General features: G+C 38.0%; 1 protein-coding gene across 3 annotated transcripts in view; it reads left to right on the forward strand.

Annotated features, from left to right (window-relative positions):
• Positions 1-19,695, forward strand: part of ntrk3b (neurotrophic tyrosine kinase, receptor, type 3b) — a 52,320-nt gene that overhangs the window by 7,365 nt on the left and 25,260 nt on the right. The window contains exons 2-11 of one of the 3 annotated variants that reach the window (XM_030764941.1): positions 1,619-1,693; positions 2,891-2,962; positions 14,295-14,363; positions 15,220-15,374; positions 15,691-15,833; positions 15,942-16,083; positions 17,484-17,792; positions 17,988-18,002; positions 18,830-18,885; positions 19,420-19,522. In XM_030764941.1, coding sequence (XP_030620801.1) covers positions 1,619-1,693; positions 2,891-2,962; positions 14,295-14,363; positions 15,220-15,374; positions 15,691-15,833; positions 15,942-16,083; positions 17,484-17,792; positions 17,988-18,002; positions 18,830-18,885; positions 19,420-19,522 — 1,139 coding nt within the window. Of the gene's footprint in view, positions 1-1,618; positions 1,694-2,890; positions 2,963-14,294; positions 14,364-15,219; positions 15,375-15,690; positions 15,834-15,941; positions 16,084-17,483; positions 17,799-17,987; positions 18,003-18,829; positions 18,886-19,419; positions 19,523-19,695 lie in introns of all 3 variants that reach the window. The other 2 variants (XM_030764942.1, XM_030764943.1) reach the window with 2 other exon arrangements.

Raw genomic sequence — 19,695 nt, forward strand, 5'->3', positions numbered from 1 at the left:
TTGTGTAGTCACTATCATGTTGCTGACTAGCACCAGTTAAGTCAATCAGTCACAAGTTTGGTAGTTTTTTTAACGGTAAAGTCCAACAATGTAGCCATTCTTATCTGTGGAATTTATGTACTCATTTCCAATGTTGTGTCTCCAAAGTCCTGCCCCCCCCCCATGTGGGATGTTTGGCTTTGAGACAATGTTGGAGAGATCAATTCCGTTAAGTTCAGTGTACTTGTATGGTAGATCATTTAAACAGAGCTGTTAATCATGTGCAGGCACCGGAACTAAAAACAATAGCGGGCATTGAGAATAGATTGTGAAAACAACTCAAAGCCATAGAGACTGGGAAGGTCTGTCTTCCACAAGATGAACTAAACTTAGAGACAAGGCCTAACTTGAGAACTGCATTTTTATCAGGTCTGTTTTTCACGCATAAAAGGCCAGCATATTATTCCATTGTGTCAGTTTTGTACATAATGTTTTTCAGCCACCATGGTCATTCTCTCTGACATTAGGTCTAGAGATGGTTCTAGAGAAGGTCTGTAAATTATATGTAATTTGGTTAAGGGTGAATATCTATGCTGATTCTGATCTTTTGTAAGAGGGCTCACTACTATGCTCTTTAGGGAAACTTGAATTACAGATCATAATGGCAGTGAGTGGCATTGAAGTGCCCTGCATTCTCCGGTATTACATAAACTGCAGTACAATTTTTTAAAGCTTTCTCTGTGTTTGTATTAAATTTGAGTACATTTTTCCACTAATGTGCAGTGTCTGGGCTGCACGTGCATGTATGGTTACCCACAAACGTAAAAAAAATCATAATAGAAACAATAGCAGATATTACTCATATCACACTCTGCAATATATTCAACCAAAGCTGAAGATGCCTAAAGACAAGTAAATTAAACAGTGACAAATAAACATGTATCAAATAACTGAAGATTAACAGTGACATGATAGAGATTCCCTCAGTAAAGTCAGGACCATGAGCATACAAGAACCTCAAAAATCTGTGACTTAAAACAGAAAAGAAATTAGTCCGTGCAACAATTAATTATTCTTACTGATATCACAGTTGGTTATTTCATAAAAAGAGATGAATTCATAAAAAGAATAAATGTGACAGTTGGCTACTTTTCATTGAAACATAGTTCTGCAGGCAAAGGAGATGCGATAAGGAAAGGGAGCAGTTAGGGGTTCAAAACTCTTGGCAAGGACTGCTTTTTTTTTTTTAATTTGCTTGTGTTTGCGAGCCAATTTGAAGATCTATTTGTGGAAGCAAGAGGCGGAGTGGATAAAGGGAATCAGGGGTAAGCGTCACTGCTGTGATTGGATGTGTTGGTTTGCTGAATTGACAGAGGGGTAGGCCTAGATGGTTGCTGAAAACTATGGCAAGCAGGACAGAACCCTAGCAGAGTGAGATGATAGTCACTTCTCATGTTCAACTCACCAATTTATACATTGTATCCTCTTCTGGAAATTTTCAAAATTATTCAAAATCCCAGGATTCTTCCATGAGACCGTCGAAATAGTGATGGAGATCGCTTGAATAAAAATGTGTTCATTGATTAGAGAGAAAAATTAAGTATGATATTTGATACTGTTTTTTTTTTTTGTCTTTCAGACACATAGAGAATTGGACTGGCCTGCAGATTCTAAAGGATGTTGACATGGAGCTTTACACTGGTTTGCAGAAGCTGTGAGTACTCACGAAATAAATTGCTCAAAAATAGAATTTTGCATTAAGAACATATTATACTGAGCAACATTACTACATGTTTTGAGACAACATTCTATACAAGCAGATTTAAGAGAAAAATGTATCACCTTCTCCAGTCAGGCGCTAAGGGAGGTGATTTATTTTGATTAAATGGAAGACATTGTCTTTGTGGTTAAGGAATCTGGACTCTACTTCTACCTGGGCCCATTTAGAGTTTTATCATCCCTCCATCCTTCACACCTACCCTCTCACTCCTCTTCCAATATCTTCCTTCTTCCCCTGCCTCCTTAAGACAGAGCTAGCCTCTCTGCTCCCCTTGATCTCTCATCAGGGAGGCCACATGCTCTCCACATTAGCATTTTCTCATTAACATCACTTTCCCCAGCTGGAGTAGACTCCCTTGATGCCTCCCACACCATGGAATGACTCTGACACCAGGGACCCCATGCCACAGACTGAGCCCACCGTAGGTCAACTGCACCTGCTAGGAAGAATGCTTCACTGCAACCCTATTTAGATAGAAACCAACCACACCCCAGATGACTCTGACATGGGTGTGTTTACTGAACGCTTATGACTACACAGTGGCATTTTGATGAGAACTGTTCACCTTTAGTCTGCTTGGAACAAAGTCCAGCAGACCGCTTCATAACTGAGGATGTGGTTATGAACAGTGGAGCCACTAGTAGGCTACGACGTTAAACCCTCAAAGATTGTTGTTTATTCAGTAAGGAGAAATTTGAGTGTAATTACCTTTGGACTGTCATAAAAATACAAATATTAAGGTTATGACACAGAGTTGTAATTACTGAATGTAATCAGTATTTCAAGGAAACAACTGATCGCTGCTTCTCTAGGAAAACACCAAGGTGAGATTAGGATTCTAATGATTCCGTTATACTTAACTGATTTAATCTAAAGAGATAAGCAAGATGGGGCACTGCAGTTCTCTCAGGAATCTGTCATCATCTTCACTGAATAGGTTCTCAGGTCTACCTACCCAGGAGTATTCTCAGATTTGAATGACTCTCCTTTTGGGGTTGAATGTGCATGTGTGTGCTCTCATGCAGTGCCTGTGATTTTGTTAAAGACACTTGATGAATAGCTTTAAAGTGTAATTGAGTTGGTGCTGCTGTAAAATTCTCCATTTTCATGTCAATTATCTTTTCCCTGTAGAACAATCACGAACTGCAATTTACGTATGATCCAACCACGAGCGTTTGCACAGAACCCTCATCTCCACTACATGTAAGTAAAACTTATGCTCGTTGCCGTAATTTGGAATGGATTTTCTCTCTGTCTCCCAAGTGTTTTTATAACTTTTCTTTTCATTTGTTCTTTTATGTTACCCAATACATGTAGATAATGTATTCTTCCAGGGCATGACAAACTGTGCTCTTGTGTTTCAGTCAGAAGTTTTATGCTTTTGGTCTTTGCTCTCTATAATTAAAGCTTGCATAACCAAATTTCTTTTAACCAGTGAGCCCTTAAAGGTGTCCTTAGTTAAACAGTCAGGTAGTAAATGTCTTGTAAAGTCAGCAGTCTGCCTCGGAAAACTACTGCTGTGTTTTGTGTATATAATATCTACAGTGTTACATGAAAAAGAGAGGAGTGTGTCTGCCATGGACTGACAGACCAGAATGGTAATTTCAGGCAAAGAGATAATCATTATTTTGTTTCCCTTGTTTTCCCATCATCAGACTAACATTAGTTTACCTGAATGTCCCTGCTCGCTACATCAGCTGTCCTTCATGGTTTGACTGCCCCCTTTTATTTCGCTGTGTATGATTCCTGTCTCTTCGTGTGGGCTATTTGAATGGGCAGCGTTGTTCTCTATCAAAGACAAGTGTACTGGCTGAGCTGGAGTAGCTCATCAATATTTAATGAATGGGATAAATGTCATTAAGGGGTTGCTTTGACTTGAGTCACAAATGGGGCAGATGGACATGCTAATTGTGGAGTCATTAAAAATGGGAATGAGAGCTCAATGATGAGCCTAATAATTGCTTGTGTCTTAGACTACATTTCAAAGAATGGAAATGGTTTGATTATGGAATTGTGTTTGAACAGTTTGTCAGATTCATAGTTTGGTGTATACTTTGGTTTTTGAGTTGTGATTCGTACCCCGGGTTTCCTTCTGCCTTGCTTTTGTTTTGTTTGCTTTTATGGTCTCTCCTGAATAGTGATACTAAACATAACATTTTTGGCCTAAATTGACATTACACAAAAAAATGAAACCATTTTACTCTTAAAAGACAATGAGAAACACGTAAGAATTATTTTAAACTACTATTGATATAAAATAATTACCTGTTATAAATGTTACATTTGTACTGTTTATTGTGCACTGTAACTTACCACATGCATTTAAACAGTGTGCACTTTTTCCACTGAGTTCAGTACAGTGAGAGGTCTGCATCCATCCAATAGTTCAGCAGCTCCTGAGCCAAGCAGTTGAAGTTAATCAAATGTCCTTTTAGTCTCACGGTCCATGAATTGACCAACAGTCAGTATGGTCCATACCAGTCCTTAAGTCTGCTTTCAATAGTCCCACCAGAGTCCATAAACAAAAGCAGTCTGGATGTAGCTAGTTGCGGTCTGGTCATGTGAGAAGCAGCCATAGGGGAATCAGTCCTTGTGCAGTGAGATAGAGCAAATTGTGGAGTACCAGTCAGTGTTTGCTTGTTCTACACTGTAGCAGGCAGCAATTCTAAGCTAATTGTACATGAAGACCTTGGTTGCATGTCTCTCTCTCCTGGGTACAATTCAGTAATTGCAAAGTCTTCCTGGGACTCCTCCTCTGGGCATTAGAATCCTGATGAGCACTTGATCATCAAGCTCTAGCAAAGAAATCCTCACTTTGATATGATAGTGCTTTTACTCCACTCTAATGATTACAGAGCACCGTCTCTTATAAAGTTCTTCTATTATACATTTCTCCACAGTCTTGCTGATTTCAGGCACGTTTCTTAGAGGCACAGCCTATAAGCATGTCAATGGGTAGTCTTCATTATCTTCTGTATAACAGAGGTAATGAAGAGAATCCAGTGACTTTATGGTGTGTATAATTGTAGGCATACATCAGCTTGTATATTTGTTTCTCCCAATTTCACTTTGGTCTGTCTATGAGTTTTCCTGGGATTTTTCAGCATTTTACTATTAAATTCCTCCACTTGCTTTCGCCCATGTGATGTGGTACATTAAGCAAGCGATGTTGCAGCACTTACTCAGGTCTGAGTTGATTCTCAAACTGGTCAACTGGTCCAAAAACAGTAGATGTACCAAACGCAGACATGGCTCACAACTATTTTACCCAGTTTAGATGTGGAAGTGTTCACTTGGCCAAAATATATGAACTGGCCTATGCTTACAAATGTATATGCTCAAACCATTGCTTTAGTTGCTTCACTGATGGTTTAAACCTTGACAATGTGCACTCCAGTCACTTTGCATTTGCATATTTTTTGGAAAGATGGGTACACATAAAGGACCAGTAACAACAGCTTGTCATGTAGCTCAGGTTGACACTTCTGCTGCAGCTATGGCAATATAAAGAGCACCTTTCTGTTCCTCTCTGCTGACAGTTAAATCACCTTCGTGTATAAGCATGGGCAGCGCTTGGGAAGGTTTGGTGTTGGGCATCATGGGAAACCCTTTCACCTGTCATGGGTTTCAAGCTGCCCTGTGCTCAGATCATGTGACATGCATGTGTTCTTGCAGAGGTTTTCAGTCAGGTTTTCTTCCAAAGAATGGCACAGACACATGATTGTTTCTCTAATGTGGGCTTTTTTCAGGACTGCTAAGGGTATTTCTTTTTTCTTTCTTTTTTTCTTTCTTTCTTTCTTTCTTTCTTTCTTTCTTTCTTTCTTTCTTTCTTTCTTCCCTTGAATGTTCTTAACTTAATCCTCATTTAGAATTCCAGATGCATAACCAGAGCAACCAGTTAGTTCATGCATCACTCAGGTATATCTCAAGCAATCTCTTTCTTCTGATGTCATACGTAAATATAGCATAATTTGATGTACTTAAAGTAAAGTGGTAGTTTACCATTGTTTCCAAAGCAATTTAAGTTTTCCAATCTCTCGACAGTTAGTGAACATGTTGTGTCTATGTTATGCTTATCTGTAGATCCTTGCGGAAGAATGCCAAAAAAAAAAAAAAAAACACCCTTGGACTTCAGTTTCCAAAATAAAGTGCTTGGCATTGAATGCATTGCCTGGGCTTGTTTTGACACTGTGGATCCAACTATGCTTTCAATAATGTCTGTCCTGAGTGTCCTACTATGTGGCAATTGAAAGGATATAGCCTGGTTGGCGAGACACTGTGTCTCTTTACCTCATGGACAGTGAGAGACCCAATAAATCTGGAGGAACCATTGTCAGAAGGGAGGAGGAAAGGTCACTCCCTCGGGGGAGGTCTGAGAGTCTCCCTCATTAAATCTCACAGGACATGTGATGCTATTTTTCAAAATGTCACTTTCACACTAACTCCATTAAATGATATCTCATTCAGTTACAAAGAATAATTCAGTGTTTCTTTTTCACTGGATCACTTCTTGCACCATGACAATGTAAAAGCCCAAAACCCTGTTATGGCTGATTTTGTGGTTGTTCTACGGACGCTATTTCCTGTATGCTGCTCACTAGGCGAAGGACCGGGTATAATTCTTTGAAGTGCTTTACGTTCAGTTTACTTTTATGTTTATTATGACAAAACCATTTGGTGTAACAGCTTTTTCCCATGGAGCTGGTTTGTCTAATGTGTGCATTGTTAGAACTCTGTATGCAGTTCAACTAACATAAGAATATTAAAGTGATTTGTTTTCACAAGTCCAATCCCATTCCATAAATCTGATCAAACCACTTTTATTCTGCTAGCGTTTAAAAGCTGTTGTGGAGTATCATGACATTGAGCCGTATAAGTGAGAACTGCACAGTAAATCATAGGAAGTTCACCAGTGTTAAATTTACTTACCGGCAGTTAAATTAAATCTTAGTCATTTTACATAGACCCACTCTGGTGAGAGTTAGACTAAAAAAGCTGTCTCAAAGTCCATTCAACAGTGGTACTCAGGTCCATTTAACGCTGATGCTGTGTACATAGCATTTGTTGCCTGTGTGAAAGTAGGTTCTGTCCGTAACTGCTACCAAGTTTTTGTGCTGTAAATGTGCGCACACTGCTGTTGTGCTTCTGAGGGGCTGATTTTTTTTTTCTTTCTGTCATCTGTTATTCTGTTATATAAGACGTTGTCAGTATTTGGCTTAGACACAAAGACTGACAGAAAGAGTAGGAGGAAGGATATGCAGACTTGCTAGCAATTTGTTATGACATACAGTCTATTTAAACAGTGCAGAGCGATAGGCTAATGGATCCAACCACTCAGCAGGACCCAGTTTAGAAGCTTCTCTCCCAGAGGAAGCTGTACCATCCAGTATGACACTATATTTGGATCAATAGTATCTCTTATGAGAGATTATATGTAAATCCTTCTCACTGAACCTTTTACAAAGCTCGGGGGACTGTCATGTTCTACTTTTTATTGATGTACCATGATTTGTTCTGTGAAGAAATGAACACTGGTATAAATTGCAGCTGTGGTCCATTGCATAACACAGTCAGGTCCACCTTTTCTGCTATATCGGTCCAGAAAGGTGTATAAAGATTGCTTCCCTTTTTTATGATGGTATTGGTACACAGCGTGTGGTTTCTGGCAGGCAAGCCTCATTGGGATGCATTTCATTTTCTGTATCTTTTGCTGATGTTTAAGGAGAGTGAGTGCAAGGCAGTGTATTTCTGCATGTGATGGACTCAGAGGAACCTTAAAACCACCCAAGGTGAACAGTATATATGATGTGTGTGTGTGTGTGTGTGTTTGTGTGTATGTGTGTGTGTGTGTGCATGTGCTTATGTATGCATGTGTACGATGAACCCTTTCAGTTAGAAAACATGACTTAAAGTGGTGAGAAGTAGCCACATACATGACATGGAAGTAAAGCGCTTTATTGTGCTTGCATTCAGTGTGATAACACTGTTTCTTTTAACGATATACATCATATGAACAGATTCTGTTCACAGACAGCTCACCTAACCTGCTCTGGCAGCACCTTGGTTTTGGCCAGTGGTGGCACAGTTAACACCTAATATGTATGTGATTGGAGAGCATGCTCACAATGTGCTGTCACTCATCCGCTTCTCTCCTAATGGGGTTGAAAAGAAGAGCTCACTGCAGTATGCCCACACTCCTGAGATTGGAGACAGTCATTTTCCATTCACACTTTGTCTGATCACATCTGGGGTGGCCTTGTTCCGACCTGCTTTTTGACACCTCCTGATATTTGATTTTGCTGCAGAAAAGAAGAAAGACGGGCTTTCTGTTTTTTTTTTTTTTTTTACATGTGTTTTTGAACAATAGGTGTCTTTGTAACACAGTTAAGCTTTTAGATAAGGTGTTTTAAGTTTAGATGTTTTGTTGGTTTCAACTTCATGAGTTTTAAATCCCTGCCTTTTCTGAAAGTCCACAGTTATTTTACTCTGTAGAGACAATTTTGGTTATACAAAGTACATTTTGCTCACTAAAAATGTCAGTTACTGGTATTGTATGAGAGGAGATGCAAGACAGGGCTTAGTTAGGGCTTTCCTCGAAGTCTCTGAATTAACCTAAACCTTTGAAATTACGGTCCTCTGATGAAAATTTGATGATCGACCAAATTTGACAGGTGCACTTTTAAGGCTAGCTGTACCACTCATGCTTTAATTAAGATTGTTCTGGTAATGATCTAATAATAAGCTGTGAAGTTCAAAAGAGCCATGACTCTTTGATCAGACAATATGAGAAGAGCAAGCAGGTTAAATTAAGGCTTTGAGATATTCATGGCCTCTCCGAAAGGCTAAAGCAGAACTTTTTGCCCATGTTTTTACAGAGGCAGATTTACTTACACTTCTCTGTTTGAATTTGATATTTTTCTTTATTTAGCTGTGTAGTTTGTATTAGTAACATGGCAAAAATCATTTTTAATCTACTTTTGTTTCTTTCTCATGACTCCAGTGTGTCAGCACTGCTATAACATTGTGTTTTCTCTCAGTATTCCCTGACATTAGCGCTTATGTTCTACTTTACACATGTCTGATCCATATTGGTAAGCCTGTGTATGCTAGGGGTATTGGTGTTCAGTACTTTAAGTGATAGCCTCTGATTTATGTGCTGTCTCTCTAGTCAGAAGAATCCAGGCTCTGTATGTATTTTCTGATGAACCAGCGTATGACTCATTTGCTTGTGATTCACAGGCGTTGGAGAGTCTATTCTTTGCTAGTTTCCCTTCTTGCTTTTTGGACTTCCACTGGTTGCTATGGTCGTTGTTGCTAACAGCATGGGAGCATATCAAGCCAATGATATTTGCCAGGTCAAGGCAGCTAACTGTTTAAATTTTTGAAGAGGCACTTGGCCTCTTTCCAAAGCCAAAACTCTTGCCAGATTATGTTGCAATCTGCCCTCTTCTTGCAGCTCATCTGAACAGCTCAAGATGACTGCCCAAGGTGCCAGGGCATGGCAGCTCTGTGGATGACAGCTTAGAGGCACTGTGAGGTGGTGGCACTCTGCCCCGCATGGGCATGAGGATAGCTCTGTGTACATTACATTTCAGTGTTCAGGAAGACCACCAGTCATTGCTTGAGAAGCCACAGACTATATATATTATTAGAGATCAAAGATGAAAAAATCTTCCTCATACAGTAGTATCTCATTGCAGAGTCTGCGGAAAATGGCCTAGTGCCTCATGGCAAATGATTTTGTCATTGGTGCAGGAGCACTGTGTGGTTAAAGGATAAATGGATCTGTGGTCATAATTTGGGAGATATTGAATGGAGCAGCTGTGAGTCTCTCACCTGCTGAGAGAGGTTAGTTGGAAAAGCAGGAGCAGAGGCTACTCTTTATTTGCACAGACTGGGGGATGACAGATTTTTCATGTCTGGAATATTTTTATCCTCATTCTTACCTTTAGTATTGTTCCTCCACCATTCTCCACTATCACATCTACCCGGTGTTTTAAAGCATAATGTCCAAACTCCGAAATTCATTTCCTGTATTAACTTTGCAGTCATTATAGTCAGCTCATCAGAGCATGGCAATTGATCTACCATTTATGAAAAGCAATCTCTGAAGTGTGTGTAAATGACAAAGTGTGTCTTTTTCTGTGGTATTCAAGATGTTCCTGAAGCAGAAGTCACTCTCTCTGTATAAACGATCATATCTGTCATAATTTAAAAAAAAAAAAATCTGTTATGGCTCTGATTACTCAGCTGCAATAACTGCAAGAGCTGTGTCTTCAATATCAAATCAAACCACACATTTTCAGTAGTAAAATGATGTCTTTTTCATTTAGATTCTCTGCTGCAGTGGAATAGAAAGAACTTATACAAACATATTATTGTGCTTTTATTGGTTATTTAAGTGATCAATGTGAACCCGTCTGCTCTAAATGGCATGTTTAGTAAACAGCATTCTAAGTGAGAAAGCATTCTACTTCGTAGTTTGCACAGTTTGCATAGCTTTAATACTGCAGTTTAATCACAAATTAACAGGCAATCCTGGACAGACTTAATGTGGATGATTTCATGCTAATTATAGGATCTGCTAAATAGGTTCTGTAGTCATCTACAACAAGATAATATCATTTAACCTTTCTAAGGAAACCAAATGATATCTTACTTGAAACAGGGACCTGGAAAATCACAGACCTTAAAACTGAACCTAATTTTGTACAATGATGTCATTTCTTTAGATGATGTCTGACCTTAATTGCCCATGGTATACATTATATTTTACTGTATGTACATATGAGCAAGCCAGTACCTAACAAATGCCACAGACATAGGAAGACAAATATGCTCCTCTTTACATTCAAAAAGGAGGGTTTACCCACTACAAACAGGTGCCAGTTAAAGTAACATAAAGTATAGACTGAAAATATAAAGCAACATGCTGTCTCTTACTTCCAGATCAAAGTCACCACAAAACAATACATTCCAAAGTTAAATGCTCACCATGTAACTGAGTAATTGTTCATGAAAATTTCTTTTATTAGCTGCCTGCTGACTTACAGACTGAACTGTCTTATCCCAGTTATGGACAACTGTAGGGCTCTTTAATTCTGTTTGTTACCTTATAAAAGCTATCTTTGGTTGATGCATTATACTACCAACTCTGGTGATGTTTCCTCTGTCTCTCAGGGCAGCAGGGTGAGTTGTTCAGCTGTCTATTATTTATAGACAGCTGTTTTAAACCCAAAACAAAACTACAAGTCCTTAAAGATTGTCCATGCCCCCAAAAGCAATATTTAATCTATGGTTTATTGTGATCTGGAGGGCTGCTTTGGTAGGATTTTTTTATTTCAGTCTTTTGAAAACATAGATCAGAATTACTTGTTTATTGGTTTTGTTAATGTTTAATAATGCAGATCAAATGAACAAATATTACAAACTGAATATCAGGTGGCTCATTTTCACCAGACTGAAAAGAAGTATGTGTAATTTAAGACTTTTGTATTCTTGTAGGTGGAATAAAAACAACAGCATATTTGTTATTTTAAGTCATCAAACGGGCACAAGTGCAGATTTTAATATATAGCAGTTTATTCACCACACACAAAAATGAGCCACTTGCAACTCCTGAGACACAACTACAGTTTTGTGTTGTGGAATTAAGGTGGTCGAGGGATTTTCTAAAAATGTCACATTGTTTATTTTGATGTGTATTTTCCTCAGAGCGTGTAAAACAGATATGAGTATGACCCCACAGATGCTCCCAAAGACTAATTGTGTCAGTGCTCATTACTGAACTTTTGTTCAATCTGTCTCTTTTGATCATTTTATTATTAGATTTACCCTTGTAACTGTAATAATTGTCAGTTTATGAGTGGTCAGTTTGCTCTTGAATAAAATTATGAACTGTTTCGATGAGGCACAAGTCACCGAGCAAACCATGCTTACGATGTAGTGGCTGAGTGTTCCTTTGTCATATCTTTAAAATCACAGTGTGCATGCATTATAGTTACATGCATTTTTTAACTGATCTCTTTATTTATACCATCAGTATGCCATGGGTTCTGCCATTGCTGGTTTTTTTTTGCTAAGAATGTATGCCAAGCTTTCATGTTTCTTTGTCAGGAGACGGGCACAATACATTACAGTGAGACTGAAAGTCTTGCTGTGCATAATCATTGCATTAATAATGTATTATTGTTTACAGTGTGAAAATGCTGTCGTTCAGTTGTAAGAAAATGCAATCCTTTTTATTTTTTTATTTAGATTTTTTATTTTGATTCACATTATGCCTTGGGTAGCTAACAGATTCTTGTTTTCAAATGGTTCGTTTTGGGAGAGTCTAAATTGGGTCCCTTGTGTAAGGAGCTTTCTTATACATATCCAGTCCAGCTTTATGCTAAAACCATTTGATATCATTTTTTTTTTGTTGGGAATTATATTTTTTTTCCTTTAGTTTGATTATACTTTCTGACTGCAGAAGTGGACCTGTTTATTCTCGTCTTGGTTTTGTTGTTAGGTTTTGTTTGTATTTTTACAGGCAGTGTTGTTTACTACTCAGTTGAGATTCATTGACATTGAAATAAACCATTAAAAATGAACTGTACAACAAAAATTCTTTCAGACACTCTTTCAAACTTTCTCAATTGCAATAAACTGTCCCTGTTCAGAAATATATTATGAGAAAGTTATGATAATGATGTATTGCTTTTTGCTGTATGATTTCATATACTGATTTTTTTTGACAAAACTAGATACGGTGCAATGTTGTCATACAGGTTAATATGAAAAATCTGTGTGAGTTTGATGACAGGGTGCTGTCCTTTTAGCCCCTACTAATTCGTAACTCACCACTTAACAATCACAATCATTTATTTACTGATATCTGGAGTTTTGTTTTTTTTTTTGGATGCTGAGATGTCCTTTGATAAATGTATGTGTCACATATACAACCAGAATTGTTCACATGATTCATCAATATCACTGTGTTTATTCCCTAAATACACCAAGTTTTGCTTGCACTGAGATTTATTTTCAACATCCTTGCAACATCCTTGCAAATGCTGTAAAGCAATTCTATGGCCATAAGTGAGTGGCATCTCTGTTAGTGAGAACTCTTTGAGCTCATGTTGAATAGACAGATAAAACAAATGACTATCTGCCTGATCACACAGCATTTTCAGTGACTCGCCTTGAAATATGGAAAGCAGTGGTTCAATGAACCAAGTACTCTGCCTGGGCGGGAAAATAAATGAAAATATTCCCAAGATTTTTGTGAGAGGCAGTGATAATATAAAGCCTTAAGCTGAATTTATCAGGAATCCTTTCTCTTAGAAATAGACATTTATATCCTGGGATTTACATATTTGAAATTATAATTATACAGAATTAATAATTAAATTGAGATACAGAGTCCTCAGTGGTTGCTATGGTCAAAGCCTAAGCACCGTTTAGCATTTTATTTCTAAATCCTACTCTAATCAGTACTGCCCTGCTCCATTCATTCTTAGAATGCCACTGAAGATATCCCTTGGTTTATTACATGGAGGCATTTACGTAATGTTGTATCAAAAATGGTCTCATCAGAGTGACTGACTATGAATAATAAATGACTAAGATGCAGACTTTATAAGGAGAATGTGAGTGTGGGTGATGACACTTGAGACCACACAGAGCCAACACAACTCCTCCTTCTGCATCAGAGCATCAGAAAACCTGTTGCCATGGCAATGGGCCTGAGCAGCTAGCAGTGCTTGTTATAAAACTCATAAGATTTCTTAATGACCCTGAGAACGAGCTAGCCAAGTGGTCAAAATAGTTTCTGCAGTATATGTCTTTTCATCACATACTATACTTGACTCAACACAATAAATAGCCATAAATAAACTTTTTGTTTAGTATTTTATTTCATTTTACCAAGCATTGTTGCCAATGTAGTCATGAAGTACAGGATGCACAAAAATATTTCAGTGGAATTCAACCCCCAGTTTTCTTAACATGGTTGTATTATGATTTTAAACTCTCAGATTGGTGTGAATGGATTGCTGTTTGCGAAAAAAATTAATTTGACCGTTCTTATATTTTACTACCATGAAATTTTGCTTAAACGGTAGCTTTTTCACTGTATATTTTATGAGGACACTTCCTATTGCCTATATTTTGTTTTATGTTTTTTTGTTTCATGTTTTATGTTACAGATGATCATAAATAGAACTTTCCTTTTGAAAAATGGATTTGATGTCCTTTACACAGAACATGACCTCTCTGTGCAGATTAGTATACGTTTATGACTCCCAGACCACCTCTTTGTATTGAATTTGTTGGCCTTTAAAACCCAAGCTTTTCATTGCCTCTATTGAATTTGTTGACTCTAGAATGGTCAGGTTCTCCTTATTGAGTTGGCTAAGCGGCTGAGTCCTTTGCAGCTGCTCCTTTTGTCGTAGCTTTGGCAGTGATGGAGGCTCTCTTTCTCTCATGTCCTGATTTCCTGTTGCACGGAGCCTGCCTCAAAACACATTAACCCTTTCTCTGTCTCACCCCTTAGAAACCTCTCCAAGAACCCACTGACTACACTCTCATGGCAGCTCTTCCAGAACCTCCAACTCACTGAGTTGTAAGTCCATTTCTGCTGTTGTGAAACAGGGTCAGAAAACGAGGCCATTTTTTGAAATTGTCTGATTATAAAACAAGGGCCAATGGCAGAAAAGCTTGAATTTATTTATGTACAATATTTGTTTATGTGCATGTATGTGAACGTATGTGTGTATGTTTGTTTTATATGTTGACAGAAATGGATGACTTTCAGTCACAATTTGTATTATTATTATTATTATTAGTAGTAGTAGTAGTAGTAGTAGTAATATTATCATTATTATTATTATTATTATTATTATTATTATTATTACTATTATTATTATCATTATTCCTTCTGTTGCATGGATATGTATAACTGGTGGGATTAATTTGATCTTGCACTACACAAAAAGTTTTTGTTTGAGCATGTATTTTGTTGCACAGAACTTAATCCAACTTGAAGAATATGAATCGCATTGTGGTGAGGGGTTTAAACTTGGTAGTCATGGTTGTTGTAAAGGTGAAATCATAACAGATTATTTTGAAAGACAACTTGGTGTATTACTTTTGCTTTTTGGTCACTCCATGTGTCAGATTCCCTCAGCCAGTTGATATTTTGTTCTTTAGCAGCTGCACTCATCTGCAAAAAGATGAATGCTAAATGCATTATTGAAGTATTGAAGATTACACATTAAATGAAATGATGTACTGGAAATGAGATTAATGTCTGATATGGTCTCCTTCAAAAGAAAATGCAACAAAGAAAACGCTCAAAATGACTCTCGCGACCTTCTGTATACCAACATTTTACCTAAATTAAACAATACCAGACCAACTGATACGACTGATATGTCAAGAAATTTATGTCATATGTATGAATGATGGTGGCTCTGCAGGAGGCTGGAGGGCATTGTGTTTGACTGTGGCTGTGACATTCGTTGGATTCAGCTGTGGCAGCAGAGAGGAGAGGCAGGTCTGCACACTCAGCAGCTTTATTGTAAAAACGGAGCCTACAAAATCCGTCTCCACGCCATGAGCATCGCCCACTGTGGTACAGTATACGCCTTGCCTCTCAGATTGGGACCTTTCCGTAACACTTACCGCTGCTACTGCGTCACACCCTAACAAACCATACTTAAGCATCTAGAATAATGTGGTCATCCAGAGTAATGTGGTAATCATTGCAGCCTGTTAAAAAGGGCTTCCATAATACAGATAAAGTGTTTAGATAAAGATCTGTGAGTGCTCATAGAGCTTAAATTGTCATTTTAGACTAAAGTGCACACAAAGCACCATAATCTTACAGGACAGAGAAGATCAGCTCCAGAAGTTAGCTGCATTGATTCTGCTTGTCTTGCCTTGTCTAGACCTGCCAAATATCAGTGTGACTCATGGTAACCTGACAGTGATGGAAGGAGACAATGTCACTGTCAGCTGTAATGGGTCAGGGTCTCCACTGCCTGAGGTGGACTGGCTAGTTAATGGGCTTCATTCCATCAACACTCATCAAGTGAGTACAAATGACAAGGGAGAAGATTGCTTAGATGCTAAAGCTTCTCATGTCATTATGTTTTTGTCTTCAAACTAAATGTGTTTTTTGTCTCTTTCCCACTTACAGTCAAATGTGTATTGGCCTAATATCCACTCTATCAACCTCACACTGGTCAACGTGAGCCGGGATGACAACGGCTTTGTGCTGACCTGCATTTCAGAGAATGTGGTTGGAATGACCAATGCATCCCTTCAGCTGGCCGTGCAATGTATGTTCACATTTAACTTCTTTTCTAAAGCACAGTCTTTCTTAAAAGAAAAAGTTGTTCTGAAAATGTCAAAAACTTCAATGTTTCAAAGCGATTTGATCTTGTGTCTTAATTTCTAGAAAATGTAAAATAGGTAGGATCATACAGCATAAATAGAACGAGTTAAACTTAATAGATCCAATTAACAAGACTACACCTCCAAGCTTATGTGAGAGAACATGCCCACTGTTAGAGCAGAGGTGAAAAAACCAAGCTATATTTAATTACTTGAATACACGTGCTTGCCTCAAGTCAGCTGTGTGTTGAATTTTAATCGGCTTCCGTCACCACAGACAATCAGGAATCATTAGGTTATTTAAAGAGCACATGAATCTAAGACAGTAGGCTAAGGGAGCATTTTAATTTAATCCCTGTAGTTATTAATGATAATGGCAGTAAAATAAAATGCCAATTATACTCAAAAGTGTCATTAAACAGAGAACTTTAACATCTAAACTGACTCTGAGTACTGTGTGACAGACCACTGTTTTTGTGGTGAACATTTATTCTCAGTGTACCGGGACTGATGACATACGAGACGGCATTTAATAATTCAGCCCACTCTACTTCGCTCTCTCTATTTTCGAAGTATCCTTCTTATGCTCTTTTTCTAAACACTTTCCTCCGCCACCTACCTTTGCTTATTTTCTTTTGCTGTATTTCTTTAGCATTTTCAATTTCCCCTCATCTCTCTCTCTCTCTCTCTCTCTCTCTGGCTGGGAATGACTACGGAACTCAGTAAATGACAGGACTCATGTAGACATGGGAGCAGGCAGGGCAGAGGAGGGGTGTTGCAGCATGCTGATTTCAAATACATCTCACCTATTTAGTTGGCTGAGCACAGTCTTCTCTGTGTGAAGCAGGCCTCAGGCCTCATCAGTCAACAAGACACAAATGGCTTGTGGGAAAGACCAACTGACAGTTATCACCAGGCTCATCTGGATTACAAACAAATGCCCAGTATCTCGCTGTGAGCTCACAAATTGTTTGACTGAAGTAATGTTAAGGTTTAAATTAATCAAGTGGCAGTAACATTTATTGTTGTATACTGGAGATAGGCAGATTGAAGGCTGAGCAATATGTATGAGGTGAATTGATGAATCACCAGTTTGAATGACCAGGTTGAATGAGTCATCAGTTTAAATGACACTGGTATTTTCTGCAACTCACATCAGCTATCTGATAATGTTTTTGATTTTATTTTCTGCAAAGCAACATTTGAGTTAATTACAGAGGTTAACAATATGTAGCTTTGGCTGGCCTGGTTTAATGATTGGTCCGGTAACTGAAGACTGTTTATCACATCTACCATGGTAAAAACCAGTTTGATTCACTAAACATCTGATGTGTCCTCACTGCAGTTCCACCTGTCATCCTGAGGCTGGAGGAACCAGAGCGTCGTCATCACACCTGCATAGAGTTCACAGTGAGAGGTTTCCCTCATCCTATCTTACGCTGGTTCCATGAAGACCGTGAGATCCTTCAGAGTGAATACATTCGCACTGAGATGGAGTTCTACCAGGATTATCTGGAGGGCTGTCTTACCTTTGAGAACCCTACTCACTATGACAATGGAAACTACACGCTGGTGGCCAGTAACTCTCTTGGGACCACCACTAAAACTGTATATGGCCATTTCCTTGAGGCCCCACCCTTTATTGAGGAAGAAGGTAATAGTTTTTTTACATAAAAATAATAACTGAATATTATTAAAAATGAACAAATGGCATTACTATTCACAATGCAGTAAGAATTTGTTGTTAAATAGATAGTAATAATAATTTATGCATTTATACTAACAGTTCATTTTGCTGATAAATGTATGTTTCATTGTACTAACAAAATTTATGTCACTACTTTTTTAGGGCTTGTGGACTATGGTAAGAATCACTGTTTATGTGTTTTAAGTAAAACTTGGTTACACAAGTGTAATTTTTCTTTACCTTAAGATCTTAGGTCAGATTGTCTTTCTTTGATAAATAGAAATCTTTCTTGCCCAGCTGACTGTATATATTGGCATTAATCTTAAATCCTCCAGCTGTTTTACCTTAATTTGCCTTAATTTGGATACTGTTAAGATATGATAAAGCCATGTAAATGGTGTTTCTTGAAAGATAGACCTTTTTATCTGACTGAGTATTGTCAGGACAGACTTAGAAAAGTTTTTTCTCAATCACAGAGGACAATGATGCACCTCAAGTCCTTCGTTGGGTCAGAAGAAAGTAAAAATGGCAGAAGTGCAAAAAAAAAAAAGAATCTGAAAATGAGCCTTAAAGTCAAGCATGATAGAGAACAGACTGTGTTATGAGCTCTTTTAGGAGTGCACTGAGAGTTCACTGGAAGTAGCAGAGTAATTGTAATTGTTATTGAACCTAGAGAAGGGTGGGCTGTGCAGAAGGTGTTTGCTGTTTGCTATATCTCTTTTGCCTATAGCAGTTAGTTCACTATTGGCTCCACTTCTGCGCTCTGCTGCCTTGTCTTCACACTTCATCCTTCACATTAGCCGGAACACGGCTGTGGAGTTGGTCAAAGATTTTTTTTTTTAATGTTTTCTTTCTTTTTTTTTTTTAAACATAACCCAAGATTATTATTTTTCTTGCATACTTTGGTGCCTCTAGTGAATAATTGTAATCTGGTTCCAAATTGTAAGAAACATTAAATACATTTTCTAAGCCCCCTACCCTCAAATCTCCTCTCTGATTTGCAGTGGTCCCTACTCAATATGACAATGAACCAAATGGACCAGATGAAGACACATTTGGGGTAAGTGTGCTGTTTAAACTGAACAGTCTGTACCGCCAGTGTGTCCCTTGTTTATTACTGGTACTTTGCCCTGTGTATCTTTGCCTGTACATTTTCGCTCCAGATCTTGTCATTTATTTATGTGATGGTTATGTTCAGTAAATGTATATTGGATGCTGTACACATTTTAACCACTTGCAACATTCTAACAATTACCACGATGATTGCTGTGCATTATGGGTAAAATGTGAATATTCAGCTTCACATTTAAATCTATACATATTGTATGTCCCTGACAACTTACAGCTCGGTCTTTTAATCTTTTACGTATCAAAGTCTGAGAAAGTCTGGGTGAAAAGCATTCACATAAAATGTAATTTCTTTGAAAAGTAATTATCCCTTAACAATATTTAATAACTGCTATTAAACAAGAGATGTTTCTGAATTGTTGATATTCCAAACATTTAGGCACCTCTCAATGAGTTAGGGATGATCTCTGTGGTGTACTAATACTGTTGCATACCCCTGCTTTCCCTCTTATCTCCTTTTCTGTAGATGTCAATTGCAGTGGGATTGGCTGGTTTTGCTTGTGTCATACTCATTGTGGTGTTTGTTCTCATCAACAAGTATGGCAGACGTACCAAGTTTGGTATGAAAGGTAAGAGCAGGTTTTTCTGGGGGGTTGTATTTTTAGATTACAATTCTCTTTTGCATATCTAGACGTATTCTTGAATATAGCATGTTACTTAATCAAATTAAAGCCATCAGTGAGGTGTAAGAAACCTACCCGATCTCATGGAAAGTACGTACCTCTGACCACGTTTTTGCAGA

The sequence above is a fragment of the Chanos chanos genome, chromosome 2, assembly GCF_902362185.1.
Source record: "Chanos chanos chromosome 2, fChaCha1.1, whole genome shotgun sequence".
NCBI lineage: Eukaryota > Metazoa > Chordata > Actinopteri > Gonorynchiformes > Chanidae > Chanos > Chanos chanos.